The sequence below is a fragment of the Oncorhynchus keta genome, chromosome 35 (genome assembly GCF_023373465.1).
Source record: "Oncorhynchus keta strain PuntledgeMale-10-30-2019 chromosome 35, Oket_V2, whole genome shotgun sequence".
Taxonomy (NCBI): domain Eukaryota; kingdom Metazoa; phylum Chordata; class Actinopteri; order Salmoniformes; family Salmonidae; genus Oncorhynchus; species Oncorhynchus keta.
The window spans coordinates 57,664,786-57,681,268 of NC_068455.1; the positions used below are offsets into that span (position 1 = coordinate 57,664,786).

Sequence of the window (16,483 nt, forward strand, 5' to 3'; positions counted from 1 at the left end):
GTAGAGGTGGATCAAGAAATCACCCGCAGCAAGAGCGACATCATTGATATACAGTGCTGTGACAAGTATTTGCCCCCTTCCCGATTTCATTTTTTTTTTTTGCATATTTGTCATCTCTTAAATGTTTCAGATCATCAAACAAATGTTAATATTACACAAAGATAACCCAATTAAACACAAAATGCAGTTAAGCGATACTTTGACTTATTAAGGGAAAAAAGCTATCCGAACCTTCAAGGCTGTTGACTCACTAACACCTCACATAATTATGTCAGAAAACAATCACAATTTCTCTCAACCACTTGCATATCGGATTTTTAGGTGAGCAGTGATGCCACCCTGTGATAAACAGTGCCCACTTTGTCAAAGGCAGGTACAGTAAATATTTTGCTTGTCCATTCCCAGAGGCCTCTCCTGGGTGCTGTTGGAGAACCGAGGTAAAGACAGTTTCAAGTTGGATATTCGACTGATGTTTGCGCTCAATAGCTTTCAAACCACTTGAGCCACAGACTCCAAATGAGTATCATGCTGTTGGAATAACATTGCACAGGTTTTATTTTCAAGATTTGGACATTAATTCGCTTTCCAAAGCTAATTAAACATGTGGAAATGTGAGCAGCATTTTGTATTTCTAGTTGAATTAGTTAGGGAGTGTAAACAAAGTACAAACTTTTTTAAACATTCAAATATCAATAGCTCGTTGGTCATGTGACCTACTTGACTCAAACAAGGTTCAGAATGTCCACTGACTACCCTTCTATATTGCACACCCTTTGGTTTGTTCATTTTTACGTGAATTTTTCAAACTTTTAAATGTCAAAATCTCCTTGGTCATGTGACCACCTGACTTCAAACAAGGTTCAGAATGTCCACTCAGTGGGCCTACACATAACACACCCTTTACTTTGTCAAATTACATGTCACACATTTGTACATTTTTCAAACCTTCTAATTTCAATTGCTCCTTGGTCATGTGGCCACCTGACTTCAAACAAGGTTCAGAATGTACACTCAGTGGGCCTACACATTGCATACCCTTCAGTTTGTCCATTTTCATCTCACTTGATTTTATATACATTTTTTAGAATTTAAAACGTAAATAGCTCCTTGGTCATGTGACCTACTGGACTCAAACAAACTTCAGAATGTCCAAGGACTAGCTTTATATATTGCACACTCTTGTTGTGTGCTGTAAAATCGCACAGTGTAACGTACATTTTTCATAGTTTTACATTTCAATAGCTCGTTGGTCATGTCAATTACACACCTAAGAAGCGTGCAGTGGATATACACCCATATTGCATAACCTCTAGTCATGTATCTTCTATATTGTTGTACATTAATATTCGTTTGACAATTAGGGGGTTCAGTCCAGTGTTGTGTTAACCCTTTAATATTTATCAATAATAATTGGTAGTTCTAAGTACTTATTTTCCCTGTTTTTTTTGCCACAGTATTTAACAGTGGTACACAATAGGAGAGAGACAGATAATATCCCCTTTCATCGTTAATATCAACCATGAAGGAAAATGGCAAAGTACAAGAGTCATGTTATTAATTGTCCAAAGCAGGGATGGAGAGTGAGCTTGTGAGGTAGGCTGCAGTGGGTTTGCTGGTCAATACATATACTGAACATGTAACCACAGTAATGGTGGCCAGTAAATCAATGAATAAAAATGGAATATTGACAAATTAAACATAAATTGTAGACCATTTTTTTAAATCAATTTCCAACATGTCAACAGACACTTTTCTTCAAATAAGTACTAAACATTTCACAGTGTTGACTTTCTCTTTATCCCTGGTTGATGTACATTTCAGAGCCTCTTCAGTGTGGATGGGGTATAGCATATATTTTCAACAACAAAGACAGCACTTCCAGTTTGTGTTCTTCACTCTGAACTCTTTTGTCTTCATTCCTAGGCACATCACCGTTGGCATGCAAAACATTAAATCTAAAACAAAACAAAGTGTAACACATTATAAATAATATCAATGCAGTATGACGAATTAGCCATCCATTGTGTTATATCATAAATTGTCTTACATGCCGTCACTGTAGTCAAATGATTATAAACATGTTAAATAAAACAGTTGTTGGCTTTGTTGAACTATGAAATCATAGGCATGAACTGAACATATGGCTGTCCCACACAACTACAGTTGAAGTCAGAACTATAGTTTTGGCAAATCGGTTAGGACATCTACTTTGTGCATGACACAAGTAATTTTTATGTCATGGCCATAGAAGCTTCTGATAGGCTAATTGACAACATTTGAGTGAATTGGAGGCGGTCCTGTGGATGTATTTCAAGGCCTACCTTCAAACTCAGTGCCACTTGAAATCTTGAAATCATGGGGAAAATCAAAAGAAATCAGCCAAGACTTCAGAAAATAAATTGTAGACCACAAGTCTGGTTCATCCTTGGAAGCAATTTCCAAATGCCTTCAGGTACCACGTTAATCTGTACAAACAATAGTATGCAAGTATAAACACCATGGGACCACGCAGCCGTCATACCACTCAGGAAGGAGACGCGTTCTGTCTCGTTGAGATGAACGTACTTTTGTGCGAAAAGTGCAAATCAATCCCAGAACAACAGCAAAGGACCTTGTGAAGATGCTAGAGGAAACAGGTACAAAAGTATATATATCCACAGTAAAACGAGTCCTATATCGACATAACCTGAAAAGCTGCTCAGCAAGGAAGAAGCCACTGCTCCAAAACCGCCATAAAAAAGCCAGACAACGGTTTGCAACTGCACATGGGGACAAAGATCGTACTTTTTGGAGAAATGTCCTCTGGTCTGATGAAACAAAAATGGAACTGTTTGGCCATAATGACCATTGTTATGTTTGGAGGAAAAAGGGGGAAGCTTGCAAGCCGAAGAACACCATCCCAACCTTGAAGCACATGGGTGGCAGCATCATGTTGCGGGGGTGCTTTGCTGCAGGAGGGACTGGTGCACTTCACAAAATAAATGATATCATGAGGATGGAAAATTATGTGGATATATTGAAGCAACATCTCAGGACATCAGTCAGGAAGTTAAAGCTTGGTCGCAAATGGGATTTCCAAATGGACAATGACCCCAAGCATACTTCCAAAGTTGTGGCAAAATGGCTTAAGGACAACAAAGTCACGGTATTGGAGTGGCCATCACAAAGCCCTGACCTCAATCCTATAGAACATTTGTGGGCAGAACTGAAAAAGCGTGTGCGAGCAAGGAGGCCTACAATCCTGACTCAGTTACTACAGCTCTGTCAGCAGGAATGGGCCAAAATTCACCCAACTTATTGTGGTAAGCTTGTGGAAGGCTACCTGAAACGTTTGACCCAAGTTAAACAATTTAAAGGCAATGCTACCAAATACAAATTGAGTGTATGTAAACTTCTGACCCACTGAGAATGTGATGAAAGAAATAAAAGCTGAAATCAATCATTCTCTCTACTATTATTCTGACATTTCACATTCTTAAAATAAAGTGGTGATCCGAACTGACCTAGAACAGGGATTTTTAAAATTCTGATTAAATGTCAGGAATTGTGAAAAACGGATTTTGAATTTATTTGGCTAAGGTGTATGTAAACTTCCGACTTCAACTGTACATAAAAATAAAGACTTTCCATTTACTTTGGATTAAATGTAATTACATACCAGACATCTTTAGTATATCCTCAGCCATTTCTTTTTTTGGGAAGTTCTGTGCAACTTCCTCGGCCATCTACACCAAAAAATTCAATAGAGTTTTTGACCTACTTGTTCATTATTGAAAATATAACTATCAAACCTGCATTACAAAGACCCCACAGCTGAAAGTGTGAGCTATTTCCCCACTTTATGACCACCCAGTGGTCTTTTCCATGGCAGGGTCTTCTCATTTTGAAGTACTCTCTTTTTTTTACATAGAAATAATGGAATTCTGATTAGTTATAGGCAAATGAATACACAGGCCAAAACTGTTTGCTGATTTCCTGATCACTATAATCTAGTAGAGGTAACTTCCGTTATGCCCCATTCTACACACAGCCTAAATTATAGGCACTGAACCATTTACAGGAGAATAATAAAAGTAGCAGATAGGATCCAACCCTATCACATAGTGAATAAAAGTAGAGCGTTTGTAGACTTTAAGAATAAAATATTAAGTGACAGTTTCATCAGTACGTGCTTAAAGTTATATCACAAAGATCACAGATGACAGTGCCCATCAAGTCTATGACAAAAGAGAAGGAATTGCAAGCACCAATGTGAGTTAAAGTGTGTTTGTCAAAGTGTGTTTATCTGAATGTCAGTTGTTAAACATAATACTTCCATTTGCAATACCAATTTATGATATATACAGTTGATGAATATTCCATGTACCAACACTACATGTAGGACGGACATAAGACATTCCCACATACAGTATACACATACATAGAGGCATTTTTCAGCTATGATTTTACCACTCAGAATCGTGAATGGATATGACAGTGGGGCCATCACGGGACGTAATACACCTACGTACATCTACGTTTTGATCTTCTTGACTTCTTATCTGGTTAACTGCTGCTGTGTGTCAAGAAAAGAGCCCCAAATAGGGGTTAGTGTATTCCAGTACAAAAAGGGCTGGTTTAGCTATTGCCCTGTGTCCCTGTTCATAGGGGCATGAGAGACTAGAATTGAGTTGGCACTTTATTGACCCAAACACCCACAGACCCACAAGGTTGAGGTTACTCATGGACAGTAAATTAGTAAAAAAAAAAAAAATAATTGCATTGACTCATTGTGTCTTCTAACAGAATAGGATCCAAAGTGTTAGGAAATATTTGATGCCATATATACAAAGGAGGATGTCTCTCCTCATACATCTGGCACATTAGTAAGACTGCCAGGCAGTGTAAAAACTTTCTTCGAAAGTCAAGTTAACAAACAGATCACCGACCAATTTTCGAATCCCACCGTACCGTCTCCACTATGCAACCTGGTATCCAAGGTGGTCATGGGTGCACCTCAGCCACGCTCAAGGTCCTAAACGATATCATAACCGCCATCCAAAAAAGACTATTTCGCAACAAAGCCTCCCTCACTCACGCTGCCAAACATACACTCGTAAAACTGACTATCCCACCTATCCTTGACCTTGGCGATGTCATTTACAAAATAGCCCCCAACACTCTACTCAGCAAACTGGATGTAGTCTATCACAGTGCCATCTGTTTTGTCACCAAAGCCCCATATACCACCCACCACTGCGACCTGTATGCTCTCGTTGGTTGGCCCTCACTACATATTTGTCGCCAAACCCACTGGCTTCAGGTCATCTATAAGTCCTTGCTAGGTAAAGCCCCGCCTTATCTCAGCTCACTAGTCACCATAGCACTATAGGAGCACGCCCTCCAGCAGGTATATTTCACTGGTCATTCCCAAAACTTCCTTTGGCCGCCTTTCCTTCCAGTTCTCTGCTGCCAATGACTGGAACGAATTGCAAAAATCACTGAAGCTGGAGATTTATCTCCCTCTCTAACTTTAAGCATCAGCTGTCAGAGCAGTTTACCGATCACTGTACCTGTACACAGCCAATCTGTAAATAGCACACCCAACTACCTCATCCCCACATTATTACTTACCCCCTTGCTTTTTTGCACCGCAGTATCTCTACTTACACATCATCAGTTGCACATCTATCACTCCAGTGTTAATGCTAAATTGAAATTATTTCGCCTCTGTGGCCTATTTATTGCCTACCTCCCTACTCTTCTACATTTGTACACACTGTACATAGATCTTCTTTTTTATGTATTGTGTTATTGACTGTATGTTTGTTTATGTGTAACTCTGTGTTGTTGTTTTTGTCGCACTGCTTTGCTTTATCTTGGCCAGGTCGCAGTTGTAAATGAGAACTTGTTCTCAACTTGCCTACCTGGTTAAATAAAGGTGAAATAAAAAAAATAAAAATGATGGGAAGTAAACCTTAATTTAACTACACAAGTCAGTTAAGAACAAATTCTTATTCACAATGAAAGCCTAGGAACAGAGGTTTACCTGCCTTGTTCAGGGGCAGAACAACAGATGTCAGCTCTGAGATTTAATCTAGCAACCTTTCAGTTACTGGCCCAACACTCTAACCACTAGGCTACCTGCCACATGTCTGAAAGTGACAGAGCCAGCAGTCAAGGGAGTTTTCACAGTATGTCACAAAAAAGTATTACACTTCTGAATTTATGTAAAATGCTAATATGTATTAGATCCAGTACAATGGAATAACTATAGTCCACTGACTATATAAGGGCAGTCAGTGGACATTCTGAACCTTGTTTGAAGTCAGTAGGTCACATGACCAAGGAGCTATTGACATTTGAAAGTTTGAAAAATTAATGTAAAAATGTGTGAGAAGAAAAACTACAAAAAAAGGTGTGTGCAATGTAATGGTTATAGAGCTATTTAAATTTGTTACATTTGATTTGTCACTATGTTAACGGTCCCTAACTGCTATTGGTGGACGAAAGGAAAATTACAGGCGAATATAAATCATGTAGCAGATAAAGAATATGTTATAAAGATTGTGACCTTTTCTGTAGCCTACAGCCTGGATACAAAATGTATAACAATTGTATGACATGGACACTTTCTACATCATGTAGGTTTCTCCGATCAAATGGCCTAACCGAATCAAATAAAAATAACGCCCTGTCATGTTAACAAACAACATATCCTAAAAACAGGACAGGTCAAAGTAAAACTGACCATATAGAATGGATAATCACAACTGTTGTCAGGAGTTTCACTTCATTTTCAATGGTTTCAAGTTTGTATCCGTCAATTTCTTTGACAAGCTGATCACAGAGAAAAATACAATACTTCTGCATTTCCCGCTGTGTAAACATGTTGTAAATAGGCCTGGCTCGCGATAACTCCTGATAAAGTTGAGTAGCTGATATTCACAATTTAAATAGGCAAATTGATTAGTCATTGGAAACAGGACTAATAAAGCCAATGTAATGGCCTATCACATGGATGGGCGTTCATAAAGTTCCATTGCGGCCGACGGGGTTGGCTACACCCCAGTAAGCACAAGCCGAATTATTTTGGAAGTCTTTTTTGGGGGGTGTTTACAAACGGTAGGCTTACCACATAGATGGGCATTCGTAAAAAATATATATTTCAGGGAACACAGGCTACACCTCAGTAAGCATGGACCGACGCTGATGCTTTTGGGACGTATTTCGTGTAGTCTGAACCAATCATAGACTTCTAGGTTTGGTTCAGATTTAGTCTGGTCTGGACCAGCCTTGATTTGACCCAGATATAGACCTCTATAAATGACGTATTTTCAACTCTCATTCAGAACCAAACATTTGCCTGATTTCAACATCCCCATAAAGACAAAGAGAAAACAGTGAAATATTTGCAAATGTATTTTTAAAAAAAAGACTAATTGAAAATGGAAAAACCTTATTTACATAAGTATTCAGACCCTTTGCTATGAGACTCAAAATTGAGCTCAGGTGCATCCTGTTTCCATTGATCGTCCTTGAGATGTTTCTACAACTTGACTAAAGTCCACATGTGGTAAATTCAATTGATTGGAAATTATTTGGAAAGGCACACACTTGTCTATATAAGGTCCCACAGTTGACAGTGAATGTCAGAGCAAACACCAAGCCGTGAGGTCGAAGGATAGAGCTCCGAGACAGGATTGTGTCGAGGCACATATCTGGGGAACGGTACCAAAACATTTATGCAGTATGGAAGGTCCCCAAGAACACAGTGGCCTCCATCATTCTTAAATGGAAGAAGTTTGGAACCACTAAGACTCTTCCTACAGCTGGCCGCTCAGCCAAACTGAACATTCGGGGGAGAAGGGCCTTGGTCAGGGAGGTGACCAAGAATCCAGAGTTCCTCTGTGGAGATGGGAGACCCTTCCAGAAGGACAACCATCTCTGCAGCACTCCACCAATCAGGCCTTTATGGTCGTGGCCAGACAGAAGCCACTCCTCAGTAAAAGGCACGACAGCCTGCTTGGAGTTTGCCAAAAGGCACTTAAAGACTCAGACCATTAGAAGCAAGATTCTCTGGTCTGGTGAAACCAAGATTGAACTCTTTGTCCTGATTGCCAAGCATAACGTCTGGAGGAAACGTGGCACCATCCCTACGGTGAAGCATGGTGGAAAAGATGAACGGAGCAATATACAGAGAGATCCTTGATTGAAAACCTACTCCAGAGTGCTCCGGACCTCCAGACTGGGGCGAAGTTTCACCTTCCAACAGGACAACAACCCTAACCTCACAGCCAAGACAATGCAGGAGTGGCTTCAGAACAAGTCCCTGAATGTCCTTGAGTGGCCCAGCCAGAGCCCGGATTTGAACCCGATCGGACATCTCTGGAGAAACCTGGAAATAGCTGTGCAGCAACGCTCCCCATCCAACCTGACAGAGCTTGAGAGGATCTGCAAAGAAGAATGGAAGAAACTCCCCAAATACAGGTGTGCCAAGCTTGTAGCGCCAGTCCCAAGGAGACTCGAAACTGTAATCGCTGCCAAAGTTGTTTCAACAAAGTACGGAGTAAAGGGTCTGAATACTTTTGTAAATGTGATATTTCCATTTTTTATTCATAATAGATTTGCTAAACCTGTTTTTAAGTTGTCATTATGGGGTATTGTGTGTAGATTGATGGGGGGGGAAAAACTATTTAATACATTTTAGAATAAGGCTGTAACCAAACAAAATTTGGAAAAAGTCAAGGGGTCTGAATACATTCTGAAGGCACTGTATAGTCTTCAGCAGGGCTTTCACACCTTCCAGTCCCTCCCACTGCACAGAAAAAAACTCACACTGCCTTGAGTATCCAGGGCAGGCACAGAGATCATGCTTCAAAAGCACACTGATAAGACAAGCCTAGACAAATCTATTGAAATGTAAAGACTGATAATGGTGCTTGTGTGTTTCCTATGCAGACACATTACACCACTGACAGTCATGTAGTAGGCCTATAGATCCTCAGTTTTACAGCTGCACCATTGAGAGCATTGCCTGGCTGCATCACCGCTTGGTATGGCAACTGCTTGGCATCCGATCGTAAGGCGCTACAGAGGGTAGAGCAAACGGCCCAGTATATACCCGGGGCTGAGCTGCCTGCCATCGAGGACCTCTATACCAGGCGGTGTCAGAGGAAGGCCGTAAAATTGGTCAAAGACTCCAGCCACCCAAGTCATAGACTGTTCCCTCTGCTACCACACGGCAAGCAGTACTGGAGGGCCAACTTTGGGACCAAAAGGTTCCTGAACTGCTTCTACCCCCAAGCCACCACTGCTGAACAGTTAATCAAATGGCCACCCTATTTGCATTAACTGCCTTTTTATTTGCAATGACTCTCTTGCACTCACTGGACTCTACCCACACACACCATGCATATTAACATACATACACAGAGAGAGAGATACACTTTCACACCCTGCTGCCTAGTAACCTTTACCCCTACCTACATGAACATATTACCTTGTACCCCAGCACATTGATTTGGTACCGGTACTCCTCTTATAGTCTCGTTATTTTCTTGCACATTTGGCTTACTTTTTACCTCTGCATTGTTTGTAAAGGGCTCATAAAGTAAGCATTTCACCGTAAAGTCTACACCAGTTGTATTCGGCTCATGTGACAAATACAATTTGATTTATAGATGAGACTTATGGCGAATAACCCTTTCAAGTGCTTTATTTGAATGTGTGTTTTTCATAGTACCATTTTCTTTGATAATGCATAATTTCCTTTCCATCAGGGGGCTCTCCAGGAGAGGACGAGGCAGACTGCAGTGGTTATCATAGGGGCGGCGTCCTGACACCAAACTAAACCAATCTGATTGTAAAGGTGAGGTAACAACCTCCTCAGAACGCCATCTTGGCTGAATAGCAATATGGATGCTAATTACTGGCCGCATTCCTCTGCCCAGGCGTTCCTGACGCCTGCCAGATCTTACAACCCCTTAATAGGTATTTTACGTTTCAGCGAACATATGTTATAGCAATTTGTCATTTGATGATGTAGTACACAACCATTGGTTGATGCATGTAACATCTGAGCAGGGTAATGTGACCTGTCTTTTTCCTCCCTACAGCTCATGCTGAGCTATGTGATGGTGGGATTGGTGGGATGTGATGGTGGGATCCACAGTGAGTGCAGTCTGTGGTGTGATCAATGTAGCGATCAAAAGGTTTCCATTTTGAAAGCTAATAATAATCATTTGAAAGCGCAGGTGTGAACGGAAGAAAATAAATGTTCTTTATTCAGGCTCTCTCTCTCAAGACTATGGTCGCGGAAACCATTTTAATATGTTCACATACAGCAGAAAAATTAAGGCGAAAGACCGACAGTTAAGAACAGACAGGAAACAAGATTTCGCTTTTTGTCACATTTTATCATGTATGATCATGAGTGGAGACGCCAGTAACGCAGCTGTATAACGAGTTCCAACTTTTTAAAAAGGAAACAAAAATTGCTTTACAATACCTCAGAAATCAAAAAATAAAGTACAATCATAATAATCAAAATAATATATTTTTTAACCACAAAGCAGAGAGGGGGGATGATTGTTCAGTTCGGATTCTATTCTACTCCAGTCAGATGTCAAATACACTACGTCTTCAAAGTATCTTACCAGCACTACGACGTTAATAAAACACATTACATTTTTTCATTGCCAAATGGAGCAGAATTTAATCACGGTAGATCCAAAGGCTACCTCCTTTCTTAACCCTCATCTTTAGAATAACTGGTAACATTGCCTAATTCTAACAGTCGTTTCAAAATGGCATCCGTTCTCGGTTTCAGCATGATCAAAGCACTATGAAAACTGGCTTACGGGACCATTCAACTGAAATCCCTATCTCGAAGACCTGGAGGCAAATAAAATTCACACTGTTGGAATAGTACTAAAGGGGTAAAAACAAAGGGATAACAGGAGGGGGAGTGAAAGTGCATCTGACATCTTTGCTCCGGGAACTCCAGGCTGCTGAGCTGGATACAGAATTTCAATAGAAACAGGGTGTGGTTTGGGGGGGGCAGGACTTGGTTGAGGAACGGAGGAGGTTCAAATTTCTGTATGGTTGTCTCCATAGACACTCTCATCACTGTAGGCAATGTAGAGGAAAAAGTCCTCTTCATGGTGCTCCTGAAAGAGAGCGAGAGGGATAGAGGTCTTAGTGTGAGCTGACAAAACAGAGGTAGGGGAATTGCATCCCAATCCCCACAGGAACAAGCAGCAGAAAAGTGAGAATGTAAAAAAATATCATACCTGGTATAGCAGGCCCATGGTGGCGGAAGTGGGTGGAATGACGTTGTTTACAAAGAAGAATAAGGCGTCTTCTGCCCGCAGGTGGATTCGCTTTCGGATGAGGAAGTAGAACTGGCCCACTGTAGTAAAGGTAGAGGAATTGAACAATTACAGTTCTGAAAAGAATGGCATGAGTTTGTGATACATGGGTGGCACTGTTATAATAGTTCAAGTTACCCGTGAGGTCAGAGGGCACGAGGTATTTCTTCTTGTCCAAATCTCCTATCCTTGCTTTGGGGGCTTTTTCCACAATTACCTAAAATAAAAAAGAACAAAAGCAATCAGTATAGGCCTAAATATTGTGTGGCTATGTATCCAACAATGTGAAGTTTGCTGACACGGCCAAAAAAAAAGAGCCATACTTTTTACATGAATAACTTTTACATTCATAATTAACTTGGTCACATACGCTTGCACAATTTAAGCTTCTTTGTTTCACATTTCAAGGTAAAGGGGATCGGAGACCTGCGATACCTTCCGGTGCGAGGTGATTTTCAGAAACCATGGTACCTTTTGGCTTTGGCTCACTTGCTACTTCTCCATTTAGATTCCACTGCTATGTGAAGCTGACAGGACAGAAATGTTGAGTGGGGAGTAGAAATGAAACCAAATCTCACAGAGAAAGAATACTTCCCTGTGCTCTAAGGCCAGAAAAATGACAACATTGGTATCGGCCCAATGTCTAGTTTAACGGCGATGTGCAAAACCGATGTCAAAGCTGATATAAAACGTAGGTACGCGATGTATTGACGCCACGTAAAATTGTGCGTTATACACGTGCAACACAGAATTCCTAACCTAGCCCACATTGTCTGCTGTGTGGACCGAGCAGTCATTTGAAAGAGTAAGAATTTCAGCTTGACAACTTAAATGTGAAATCCATTAACGCCAAGATAGTGGAATTCATTGCCCTTGACAATCAACCGTTCTCTGTCGTGGGTGATGTTGGCTTTTGGTACACACTACCAAGTGCCCTATTTTTTAGATGTTACACTACCATAGTTACACAGTAATAGCATCACTGCTATTAGCTTACCAACATACAGTGGGGCAAAAAAAGTATTTAGTCAGCCATAAATTGTGCAAGTTCTCCCACTTAAAAAGATGAGATGCCTGTAATTTTCATCGTAGGTACTCTTCAACTATGACAGACAAAATGAGAAGAAAAAAATCCAGAAAATCACATTGTAGGGTTTTTAATGAATTTGCAAATTGGAGCGTTGTAGCTCCTATTGCGGGCCTGTGACTGAAATCACCTCCCCAGTCAGCCTATTGTGTGTAATGACATTCATATGGCACCGTTTTGCTTTACCTAAGGATTGGGGATCAATGAAATTGGGTATACGTCTACTCAAAACCCAATATATTTTTTTCCAATGTCCTCCTCAGAGTTATCAGACCGCAAAACATCCACACAGTATTGTTTTCCCTCTGGAAGTGTTCAATACACATAGGTTGACAATAAATGTGGCTCAATTCAGTTGTTTCAGAGTCCCACAATAAGAGCTATGACGCTAATGTCTCTGGGTGTCACTGAGTAGACTGATAGCCCACCATGTCATTGACCCACAATCCATAGGCAGCGTAGCCTAGTGGTTAGAGCGTTGGACTAGGAACCGGAAGGTTGCGAGTTCAAACCCCCGAGCTGACAAGGTACAAATCTGTCGTTCTGCCCCTGAACAGGCAGTTAACCCACTGTTCCCAGGCCGTCATTGAAAATAAGAATGTGTTCTTAACTGACTTGCCTGGTTAAATAAAGGTAAAAAATAAAAAAAGTGAAATAAGTACACCATCAATGCAATTCTAAAGTATAATACATTCAGTGTGATTTCAGATTTGCCAAATTAACAAATGATTATATTTTGTTGATTTTGTATAACATTACAACCTCGTTTAGCATGATGTATTCAATTATGGCAAAATTCTACTATTTGTATTAATTTGCATCACTGTCAATGACAAACTTTTATTTTGAAGGCGACCCGCAAAGTCCACTATTGTGGGGTTAATCCTTTTTGTGGCTAGCTTCACATAGATGGGTTCGACCAACATTCATCAAATAAGTATTGTGTTATAAATTAGGGCTATTTTAGATGATACCCAGCTATATAGTTAGCTAGCTAACTATAGCTACTGAAACAGATTTCGTTGTTTTGCTATATTTTTTGGTAAGAACATTGTTTGCATCCATGAGCTAGCAAGCTTTTTTTTATGACCAGCACTGTAGGTGCGCGAGACAACTTTACCAGCATCATAGCATAAGTATCGATGAATCGTTGCGACATATGAAATACGAGTGATAGTTATTACACATTGATTACACTATGTAAAAATTTTATGAACACGTTAATTATTATGTGACATGCAGTCATATTCAGGTCCCGATTGGTCAAATAGTGTTATTTGACGTGTATCTTTTTTGAAACGCAAAGACCCAAACAGCGTTTCATAGAAATCCTGGTTGAGAATGAAACTACCAAACAAATTAACAACAAAACAGCACAGCAAGTAAGTGAAATAAATAGGTCTTGGTTATGTTTTACTGGCAATGGGGACATACGTAAATGCCAACAAAATAACTTTTTGGTCAGTGTGGTGTGTAACCTTTATTTAACTAGGCAAGAACAAATTCTTATATTTTAGGGCCTTCCCCGGTCGGCCAAACCCGGACGACGCTGGGCCAACTGGATTCAAACCAGAGACTGTAGTTACGCCTCTTGCACTGAGCTGCAGTGCCTTAGACCGCTGTGTCCATGGATTTTACCTATTTAACTCTACTAGAATGCTAAAAAGGACGCTAAAATTATCGGATATCTGTATCAGCAAAAAAATGTCATAGGTGCAGGGGGGCGACACGGCGTGCGAGGGGGACACACGGCGTGCGAGGGGACACACGGCGTGCGAGGGGGACACACGGCGTGCGAGGGGGACACACGGCGTGCGAGGGGGAGGCGTGCGAGGGGGGGGAGGCACACGGCGTGCGAGGGGGGAGGCACACGGCGTGCGAGGGGGGCAGGCACACGGCGTGCGAGGGGGGCAGGCACACGGCGTGCGAGGGGGGCAGGCACACGGCGTGCGAGGGGGCACACGGCGTGCGAGGGGGCACACGGCGTGCGAGGGGGCACACGGCGTGCGAGGGGGCACACGGCGTGCGAGGGGGCACACGGCGTGCGAGGGGGGGCACACGGCGTGCGAGGGGGCACACGGCGTGCGAGGGGGCACACGGCGTGCGAGGGGCACACGGCGTGCGAGGGGGCACACGGCGTGCGAGGGGGCACACGGCGTGCGTGGGGGGCACACGGCGTGCGAGGGGGGCACACGGCGTGCGAGGGGGGCACACGGTGTGCGAGGCGGGTGTGCGAGGGGTGGGGGCACACGGCGTGCGAGGGGGAGGCACACGGCGTGCGAGGGGGGGGCACACGGCGTGCGAGGGGGGGCACACGGCGTGCGAGGGGGGGGCACACGGCGTGCGAGGGGGGGGGGCACACGGCGTGCGAGGGGGGGGGGCACACGGCGTGCGAGGGGGGCACACGGCGTGCGAGGGGGGCACACGGCGTGCGAGGGGGGCACACGGCGTGCGAGGGGGCACACGGCGTGCGAGGCGTGCGAGGGGGGCACACGGCGTGCGAGGGGGCACACGGCGTGCGAGGGGCACACGGCGTGCGAGGGGGCACACGGCGTGCGAGGGGGCACACGGCGTGCGAGGGGGCACACGGCGTGCGAGGGGGCACACGGCGTGCGAGGGGGGCACACGGCGTGCGAGGGGGGCACACGGCGTGCGAGGGGGGCACACGGTGTGCGAGGGGGGCACACGGTGTGCGAGGGGGGCACACGGTGTGCGAGGGGGGCACACGGTGTGCGAGGGGGGGCACACGGTGTGCGAGGGGGGCACACGGTGTGCGAGGGGGGCACACGGTGTGCGAGGGGGGTGGGGGGCACACGGTGTCGACTGTAAACAACCTACCTACAGAGGGGCCAAATGCGAAGGACTGCTTATTGACACCAGCTGTAGGCTATTTAGGGTACTACTCTTTCAACACAAACTACCTTAAACTGTAAACCTAGAAACTCATTAAACATTGAATTTTAAGGTGTCATGTTTAATTTTGACATAAACTTGGTAGCAAGTTAGCCATTAGCTCCTATTGTTTTGTAAGGATGTTAAACTAGCTACCCGTCTTATGAAATACTGTGTCTGACTCCATGGATTAACAGAAAGCATGTTGACAGATTGCTAGCTAGTAAAAAATAAAAATCCAATTCAATATTGAATAGAATTATGCCTAACTACGACGAACACGGTAGGCCCATAAGAAGCCATTTGTTGTTGCCAACCCACATACAAACGCTAACGCGATAGCTTGCTAGTAAGACTAATAAACTGCCCTGCTTTGGCGTCGTTATGATAATACACCAAAACCAACATGACATGGCTTGAGCGGTTATCACGTTAACGTTATCTAATTGGGATTATTAATGTCAATACTAGTTTTAATATCCAAATGTTTCCCTATTGACTTTTGGTTAGAAAAAAAACATTTAACGTTAGGCTATGGTAGTTTAGCTAGCTACTTACAGGAACCCTGTCCGGATACTTCTTCCTTATTTTCTCGCCCTCAGACCGTCTCTTTTCAAATGGATGTTCCTCTTTGTATTGGAACTTCATTGTCAAACGAATGACAGGGTGTCGATCTGAGATATCCTCAAGTAACAATTCGATGGAACACGGGTCTGCTGTTTTGCTCGGATTCTTTCCTTGTACGACTGCTGCGGATGGATACAATAACAACATATGACGCGCAGAGAGGTCTGCACGTCGAATTAGCTAAATAGTTTAGGCTACGCTCATGGTGCTTTCAAGACAACTTGGAACTATGAACAAAACGGTGTCAAATCATTACACCAGTGATATTTAGGTCGGGAATTCGGAGCTCTAGAAAGAAGCGGAGTTCCCGATTTGTCGTGAATACACTGAAGTCAGATATATCCAAGTTCCCAGTGGTTGTGAACGCGGCATCCGTCGCACGGCCTCATTAAAATTAGTTGTGAAAGTTTGAACGCTGAATTAAATATTTAGTAATATTCAGCAATTAATCGAAATGTAAGGATTATTTAACAAATTAGCAATCATTTTGTTTGGTTGCTAAATATTTTTTTTAAAGAAAAAAACT

The 16,483-nt window shown here is 42.7% G+C and overlaps 1 protein-coding gene across 1 annotated transcript; it reads right to left on the reverse strand.

Annotated features, from left to right (window-relative positions):
* Positions 1-10,238: 10,238 nt before the first annotated feature.
* Positions 10,239-16,149, reverse strand: LOC118368694 (gamma-aminobutyric acid receptor-associated protein-like). The gene is made up of 4 exons (XM_035753002.2): positions 15,889-16,149; positions 11,490-11,568; positions 11,274-11,392; positions 10,239-11,150 (listed from the first exon to the last, which is right to left on the reverse strand). The coding sequence occupies exons 1-4, from the start codon at positions 16,102-16,104 to the stop codon at positions 11,070-11,072; spliced, it is 495 nt and encodes a 164-aa protein (XP_035608895.1). The 5' UTR covers positions 16,105-16,149; the 3' UTR covers positions 10,239-11,069.
* Between the last annotated feature and the right edge of the window lie 334 nt (positions 16,150-16,483).